This window comes from Lactuca sativa, chromosome 3 (genome assembly GCF_002870075.4).
Source record: "Lactuca sativa cultivar Salinas chromosome 3, Lsat_Salinas_v11, whole genome shotgun sequence".
Classification (NCBI taxonomy): Eukaryota; Viridiplantae; Streptophyta; class Magnoliopsida; order Asterales; family Asteraceae; genus Lactuca; species Lactuca sativa.
In genome coordinates, this window is record NC_056625.2 from 29,172,631 (window position 1) to 29,181,979 (window position 9,349).

Consider the following 9,349-nt stretch of genomic DNA (forward strand, 5'->3'; position numbering starts at 1 on the left):
ATACTATTTTTAAAATAACATTATAGATTACTCAATTTCCCATTAATATATACAACATAGGTTTATTGATTTTAGTTATAATTATATTAGCTGACGTTTTCTTAAAACTGTATTTGGTAAAATTCAGAAGGAAGTTACAACGCGTTCGTATGATTACTCGTGTTCGTCACCTTCTTCCTTATTTTCCGATGTTAGCCATAATTCGTTTTCTCCTCATCAAATCTTTCTCAATTTCCAGAAACCCTGATCTAACTTCACTTCACGAAATCGATACCCTGAACCCCGTAATCCATAACATTCTGTTGTTATTGCAAAGCTGGAGCAGTTGAAGACGATCGGCAGGGAGCTCGCAATGGGCTCCCAGGGTGGCTTCGGCCAGTCTAAGGAGTTTCTGGAGCTTGTTAAATCAATTGGCGAATCCCGATCCAAAGCTGAAGAAGACCGTATTGTCCTTCACGAGATCGAAACCCTAAAACGTCGGATCACCGAGCCCGATATCCCCAAACGGAAGATGAAAGAGTACATAATTCGTCTTGTATACATTGAGATGCTCGGTCATGACGCCTCTTTTGGGTACATTCATGCCGTTAAGATGACCCATGACGATTCCCTCCTACTCAAGCGAACTGGGTATTTGGCCGTCACCCTGTTTTTGAATGAGGATCATGATTTGATAATATTGATCGTGAACACGATCCAGAAGGACTTGAAGTCGGATAATTTCCTGGTGGTATGTGCTGCATTGAATGCGGTCTGTAAATTGATTAATGAGGAGACGATACCGGCTGTTCTTCCGCAGGTTGTTGAGTTGTTAGGTCACCCAAAAGAGGCGGTGAGGAAGAAGGCTATAATGGCCCTGCATCGGTTTTATCAAAGGTCTCCGTCAGCCGTGACTCATCTTGTAACGAATTTCCGAAAGGTTGGTGCTCTTTAGATATATAGACTTCATATTATTATGGGTATTATATAATTTTGACCTGGATATTTGACTTTGAGTATTGAAGCTTCATCTCCATACACATTAAAAATCCTTCTCCTGATAACTATCATTGTGATAAGATTATTTGGGCTCCTGTGATGTCCATGTGCCATTGCAATTAGTTTGTGTTGTCTTTCATGGCCACATTACGTGGAGAATGAAAAATCCAACATAAACTGATCCTTTATTGCTACATGTTGGTTTTTTGCAGAAACTTTGTGATAATGACCCTGGAGTAATGGGTGCTACTCTTTGCCCTCTATTTGATCTTATCTTAATAGATGTAAATTCACATAAGGATCTTGTTGCCAGCTTTGTAAACATCCTCAAACAAGTTGCTGAACGCAGATTGCCCAAGAGTTATGATTATCATCAGACACCTGCACCATTCATACAGGTATGTCACTTTATTTAATATATTTTGTATATAGACCTTCATGAGTTCCAATATTTTATTAATTTAGTTACAAGATATCATATAGAGTATAATTGTAATAACATTTTTTTTTCTTGTAAGAGGGGTAATGACATGCTAACTGTGTTATGCAGATTAAGTTGCTAAAAATCCTGGCTTTACTTGGTAATGGTGACAAGCAGTCAAGTGGGCAGATGTATACTATCATTGGAGACATAATGAGAAGAAGTGACACAACTAGCAATATAGGAAATGCAATTCTTTATGAATGTATATGCTGTGTCTCATCTATACATCCCAGCCCTAAATTATTCACAGCTGCAGCTGATGCAATTGCTAAACTTTTGAAGGTCTACTCTTCTTCATGTTTTTTGCACTCACACAATTCTAACCTTCTGTTTTGGTAATACTAAATCTTATTATCAGATATCTGTTCCTTGTAGAGTGATGTTCATAATCTAAGGTATATGGGGATTGATGCACTTGGTCGATTGATAAGGATAAGCCCAGAAATTGCTGAGCAACATCAACTTGCTGTAATTGATTGCTTAGAGGTGAGAGTTAGTTATATTTGCTATGTTATAATAGACTTGAAACATATGTTTACTTCTTTTTCAATTGTTGAATCATCAGGACCCAGATGATACTTTAAAGAGGAAAACCTTTGAGCTGCTTTATAAAATGACAAAGTCCTCGAATGTTGAAGTTATAGTAGAGCGTATGATAGAGTACATGATAAGCATCAATGATTATCATTACAAAACTGAAATAGCATCTAGATGTGTTGAGCTTGCTGAACAATACGCACCTACCAACCAATGGTTTATCCAGGTTTTTTTTTTTTCTCTCTAATGCGTATGTATTTGCTCATTTACAATTGCAAGTTAATATATAATTGGTTTCGCTTTACAGACTATGAACAAAGTTTTCCAGCATGCTGGGGATTTGGTGAACCCTAAGGTGGCACATAATTTGATGCGTTTGATAGCTGAGGGATTTGGAGAGGATGATGATGATGATGATACTGAAGATAGTCAGCTTAGATCTTCTGCTGTATGTAATTCTTTTATGACCATGCACTTTTTAATTGTTTAAAAATCTTTATCTGGAAGTGTTTTTTTGGGGTGTAGGTGGAATCTTACTTGCGAATAATGGGAGAACCGAAACTTGCATCTACATTTCTTCAGGTAAGTTGGATAGTATCATAGTATCCAGTCAAGTCAACATTTCTATATGTTGACTTTTTTTTTGGTGTTGTATTTATAATTTTGTATACAGGTTATATGTTGGGTTTTGGGGGAATATGGAATTGCAGATGGTAAATATTCAGCCTCATACATCAGTGGAAAGTTATGTGATGTGGCAGAAACACATCCAAGCGATGATACTGTTAAGGTATGTTTACTTATTAGCACTAGGTAGAAGATGTCTCCATGAATGTGTAGTGCTTGTTATTGTTATTTATTAGAACTTGAGGTGTAAGAAGTGTAAATATAGAATTCCAGATGTTTTTAAGTCTGTTTTCTGGTTATTTATTTTGGACGTTAGGCATATGCAGTGACAGCAGTTATGAAAGTATGTTCCTTTGAAAAAGCTGCTGGAAGAAAAATAGACATGCTACCGGAGGTAGGTAAATAGTAAATTAAACCCTAACAAAAACATTATCAGATTCAGTTCCAATCAGTCCTTCAAATTTCTCTCTTGTTACAGTTCCAGTCCTTAATGGAATCACTAACAGCATCCCACTCAACCGATCTCCAACAACGTGCATATGAACTTCAAGCATTTATCAACCTAGACCCCGATGCCATAAACAATATAATGCCATTCGATGCAAGTTGTGAAGAAATCGAGGTGAAAAAACTGTTAGGCGCATTATTGTCATCATGTACTTTTTTTTTTAATTAAAAAAAAAAAAAAAACTGTTTTTTTTTTGTTTATTCCATGCACAGATTGATAAAAGCCTTTCCCTTGTAAATGGTTACATCGAAAAGTCATTAAAAGATGGAGCACAACCTTATATACCCGAGCAAGAAAGATCCGGAACTTTAAATATCAACAACTTTAAAAACCAGGATGCTTGTCCGCATTCTCTTAAATTTGTTGCGTATGAGGTTCCAAAACCTGTAATTCCAAGAATGCCCCCGAAAGTACTTTCTTCAGCGGAACTTCTACCCGAACCTGACCCATTTTATCAACGGGAGGTCCACCGTAGCCCATCGGTTGGATCCATATCTGACACCCAACAACTCCGGCTACGGCTTGATGGGGTGCAAAAGAAGTGGGGCCAACCATCAACCACCGGTCCATCAACCTCTGAACCGGAGTCGTATTTGGTTAATGGTAGTTCGGAAGTTGAGGTTTCTGAAGAAAAGCAAAAACTTGCAGGTTTACTGTTTGGTGGGATAAGTTCACGGGGTGAAAAGAAACAATCACAATCGGGTGGTCAAACCAAGGGTTCGAAAGTACCCCGTCATGTGGTTGACCAAACGGGTCAAGTCAAACCGGCTCCTGACTTGCTTGATTCAGGGTCAAGTATGGCGAGTAGCTCTTCTTCAATGGTGGATCCGTTTAAACAGCTTGAAGGTCTTCTTCTGGATACAAGCCAGAAAGGTCCTGATTTTATGTGTATCAATTCAGATACTTGTAATCAGAATCAGAATCATGATGGAAGCTCTGATGGGTCGAGTAACTTGAATAACAGAGTGGGTCCCTTACCAACAAAGGGTCCGAATCTGAAAGAAGCTTTGGGAAAGGATGCACTTGTTAGGCAAATGGGTGTAACCCCAACAACGCAAAATCCTAATTTATTTAAAGATTTGCTTCGCTGATTATGGTATGGATTCGTCTTCATTCTTGATGATTATGCCAGGAACAACTTGTGTGATTCGAGAAGAGATGATTTTTTTTTTGTTTCGTTTTTGATGTTGAGTTTTGACGTTTGTGTAACTTGCGGGAATATATGTACGTTTTCTTCCGGTGTACGATAATCTTTTGAGGTGCATTGTTTTGTTTGTTGTCGATCCAACATTATACAACATGGAATAATACGAGTAGATTCATTGGAAACTAATTTCCAGGGTTATTCTCCTGCTAACTTAAAGGGTCTACTAGATTCGTATTACTAGCGGTGATGAAGTGTAGCGACGATTTTCAATTTCATGAATACGGTCGAGGTTTTAGTTTTTAACCGGATTATATACGGTGTGGGTGTGGACTTATTCTTTAACAGTTTTCTATTAATTGTGTGCTCATTGGGATGCATGTATAAAATTAAGTGGGCTCATTGGATGCATGTATAAAATTATCCCTAAATCTTTTGCCTTTGAGTTATTGGTTCAGTTATTGGTGATTGGTGAGACTCAGTCGGCTTTCATTGAAGACATAAAAGATTTTAGATAGCCCAATGATAATTGATGAAGTTTGTAATTAGGCAAAGAAGGCAAAACAAAAACTATTCATGTTTAAAGTTGATTTTGATAAAGCCTTCAATTCTATAAATTGAAATTATCTTTGATTCGATGATGGCTCAAATTAGTTTTGGTGCGAAATGACGTTTTTGGATTAAATGATGTTTTTCATCTTCTAGGGCCTTGGTTCTTATCAATGGTTTGACGACTAAGGAATTCTCCATTTCCAAGGGAGTGTGACATGGTGACCCCTATCACATTCTTTTTTATTATTATTATCGTCATGGAAGGCCTCAATGTTGTCATGAAATACGGTTGTCAAAGTGTTTTGTTTTGGGGGTGTAAAAATTTCCAATCGTGGACCTTCTATCTCTCATCTTTTTTACGCATATGACATTTTATTCATTGGTGAATGATTAAGTTCTAACTTTGACAATTTGGCGAGGATTTTAAGATGTTTTCAAGCTAATCTGAGGCTTAAGGTAAACTTCAATAAATCCCAAGTTTTTGGGATTGGGGTCTCGATAGGGGAAATAACCGGAGGTGCGCATATTTTGGGATGTTGTGTCACTTCTCTGCCTTTCAAATATTTGGGTATCCCCGCGGGAGCCAATATGGCTCTACAAAGACATTGGCAACCCATCCTTGATCGGGTTCGATCCAGACTCTCCTCCTTGAAGGCTAGAACCCTCTAATTTGGTGGTCGCCTTACGCATCGTTAGAGCATTTTATTATTTAAAAGATATGGGGTTATTTTTCTCCTGGTGTCTTTAAGATCCAAGTCAGATCCGGAGAAAATACGCTTTTCTGGTTGGAAGATTGGGCCGGTGATGGAGCTTTTGTTGAGCGCTTCCCAAATATTTTCAATCTTGACAGGAAAAAATCATGTTTCATTTCAGATAGGATTCGGTCCAATCGAATCTTCTCTTGGAATTGGAAACAAATTCCTAGTAATCAGTTGGAGATTACAAAATTAAATGCTCTTTCTAGTGCTCTTTCACATGTGAAGTTAGTCCATGGCAGGGATAAGTGGAGTTGCAAATTATCTTCTGATAGCAATTTTTATGTCAACCACTTAAGAAACCTTATTGACTCCAGGTTCACTGCTCAGGTGGCTAATCTAACTATTTGGGTCCATCTTGCTCCTATTAAAGTTAGTGGTTTCATTTGGCGTGCATGTTTGGATTGGATTCCTTCGGCTGCGACGTTGTCTCGCCGTGGAGTTTCGATTTCCTTTTCAAATTGTCAATTTGGTTTGACTGGGTTGGATGATACATACCATATTTTTGTGGGTTGTCCTTTTGCCAAAGATGTTTGAAGTGGATTCTCAACTGGTGTAACGTTCCCTTTCAAAATTTTGAAACAGTTAGTGAGTTTGTGTGCTTTGCAGCGGCTTGAGGGCATTGCCCAAAGAAGCGTCAATTATTACTTGTCATCTTCTATGGCTTCTTATAGTGCGTTCGGAAAGTCAGGAACGAATTGATCTCTAACAAACTAAGAGTCTCCTCTTCGAAAAAGGTGGACAACGTCATCACAACGACTTTTAATTGGGTTAAATATAGGGGTCATTTTGGTGGTTGTAATTGGTCAAATTTGATTTGCTCCCCGTTTTATATCTTGTAATTGTCATTTTGTTTCTTTTGCATTGTTTTTGCTTGATTGGTAGTGGTTTTAATAATAAAATTATGTCATTGCCAAAAAGAATTGGAGATATTTTTAGGTTTAATTGTGAGCTTATTTTAGATTTTTATTTTTATTATTTTTCTTTTTTGAAATTTAGTTTTTATGTTAAATTGGATTTTTGTGGTGGTTTTGAGTCAACATTTCAACTGGTTTTATGGTACCACCGAGTTCAATCTGATTAAAAAATAGGCAAAAAAATTTCTCTTAATTGACCAATTCTTTTCACTCTTTTCACTCATCCTTGTAAATGCTTACATCCTTTTACAATATAACTAGCCGAATGCCCGCGCGTTGCACAGAAACACTTATATAGTTGAAGTCTTTACAAATATATATATATATATATATATATATATATATATATATATATATATATTTTTAAATATAACAATAACGTTGTTGTTAAGTTTGATATAATAATTTATATATACTAAATTGATATAATATATTGATTATTTTGAATTATATGATAATATATACATTTATTATAACTTCATAATCTTAATCGTTTGAATGACTTCTACCCGCGAGTTACACATGAATAAAATTAAATATAATATATGATTTGATGTTATATATAGTTGTTTTTATTATTAATTAATTTTTTAAAATTTATTTGCTTAATGTTTTAATTCTATCATTATAATTATTTAAAACATCAAACATTGTTTCTTTTCTTTTAAAGCTAACAATATAATCATTTATATAGAGTTGTTTTTAACTATTGTTATTGTAAATTATTTTAAGCTACTTATTTGGAAACTTTTAACGATTATAAAAATATATTTAAGAAATATTTTAGTTAAATTGAAATTAAAATTTAGTTTTTGCTTTTATCACTACAATTTATCACTTTTAACTATTTACAAAATATTCTTTAGTTTTTTTAAATGAAACTGAAATTTATATTTTAGTTGACATTGTAATGCGCAGAAACACCTATATAGTTGAAGTCTTTACAAATATATATTTTTTAAAATATAAAACTAACGTTGTTGTTAAATTTGATATAATAATTCGTATATTAATTTGATATAATATATTGATTATTTTGAATTATACGATAATATATAAATCTATTATAACGTCATAATCTCAATTATTTGAATGACTTCTACTCGCGAGTTACGCATCAATAAAATTAAATATTATATATGGTTTAATATTATTTATAGTTGTTATTTTTAACTAAATTTCTAAATTTTAATTGTTTAATGTTTTAATTTCTATCATTATAATTACTTAAAACATCAAAATTATTTTTTGATTTTAAAGGTAACAATATAATCATTTATATAGAATTATTTTTAACTGTTGTTATTATAAGTTATTTTAAGCTACTTATTTGAAAATATTTATCGATTATATATATATATATATATATATATATATATATATATATATATATATATATATATATATATATATATATATATATATATATATATATATTTAGGAAATATTTTAGTTAAACTGATATTACAATTTAGTTTTTGCATTTATCACTATAATTTATCACTTTTAACTATTCACAAAATATTATTTGGTTTTTTTAGTGGAACTGAAATTTATATTTAAGTTGACACTGTAATGTTATATTTAAATTAACAATTTAAGTATTTTATCAAAACTGTTCTAAAATTGTAGCTTTAAACTGATAATGGTTTACATACAACAACATTTTAATCTAATAAATTAAGTATAATATGTTCAAATTTAAAGACATAACTTTATAAATAGAAGTAAAGATATTATTTTAAAATTGAAATTTAGTCTATTTATGATTACACTTTAGATTTGATATCTATTTAACCTTATTAACCAACTTACAATCATTATTAGAAAGACGCTATAATTTATCACTTTTTAACTATTTATAAAATAATCTTTGGGTTGTTTAAGTTAAATAAAATTTATATTTAAGTTGAGCCTATAATGTTATATTTTAATTAATAATTTAAGTATTTTATACCAATTATTCAAAAATTATACATTTAAAATGATAATGGTTTACATCCAACAATATATTAAAACTAATAAATTAAGTATTATATGTTAAAAGTTAAGAAACATAATTTTATAAGTAGAATTAAAGATATTATTTTAATATTGAAACTTAGTTTATATATGAATACACTTTAGATTTGATATTTATTTAACCTAATTACCAAAATTTAATTATTATTATAAGGAAATTGAAAAGTCATGGGAGTTTCAAATAAATGTGGTGAAAGGAAAAAAAATGGGGGTCTTAAATGCATGAGATTTAAGAACAAATGCTAGCTTTATAAGTATGTATGATTTTGGGCTAATGCTTTTTAACTTCTATTTATCGTTAGATGACTTATTGAAATTTTCCAGTTAGTTTTATATTTTAATAGTGTTATGTATAACTATGGAACTTATTATATATTTACAGAAGAATATGGACAAATCTAGAATAAATGTCGCGCAACACAAATTTTTTTTGGAAACGTCAAATATCATTAAAAAGCCACGAGATTAGCAAGTGACTAAATCACGGGCAGAGTACAAAAACTAAAAAAACAAAACAAGTACATAGAGATAGCTAAAAGGAGAGATACTCCAATCAATTAAACTACATCCCACTTTTGAAGTTCTATGCTTAAACCACAAATAAGTGTGGGTGATAACCTCGTCTGTGATCCTAGCCGAATTGGTATTTAGCCCTTTGAATATCTTGTTGTATCTAGCCTTCTATATGAACCAGAGAAGAGCATAAAATGCCGCTGTGACCTTCTCGTTTTTCTTTGGACAATTGTGCTATGAAGAAACGAAGTTAAGAAAGGCATTCATACATGTGATTTTTGTGTGTTGTAATCCACACCATTTTAGAATCTG

General features: G+C 32.7%; 1 protein-coding gene across 1 annotated transcript; it reads left to right on the plus strand.

Moving 5' to 3' along the window:
• Positions 1-295: 295 nt before the first annotated feature.
• Positions 296-4,461, plus strand: LOC111898518 (AP-4 complex subunit epsilon; the record flags this gene model as incomplete). The annotated part of the gene is made up of 11 exons (XM_023894426.3): positions 296-919; positions 1,191-1,376; positions 1,529-1,744; positions 1,838-1,948; positions 2,028-2,225; positions 2,307-2,447; positions 2,525-2,581; positions 2,673-2,789; positions 2,943-3,020; positions 3,105-3,248; positions 3,347-4,461. Coding segments are annotated over 11 exons (2,751 nt in total), but the record flags the coding sequence as incomplete, so codon positions are not given.
• Positions 4,462-9,349: the final 4,888 nt, after the last annotated feature.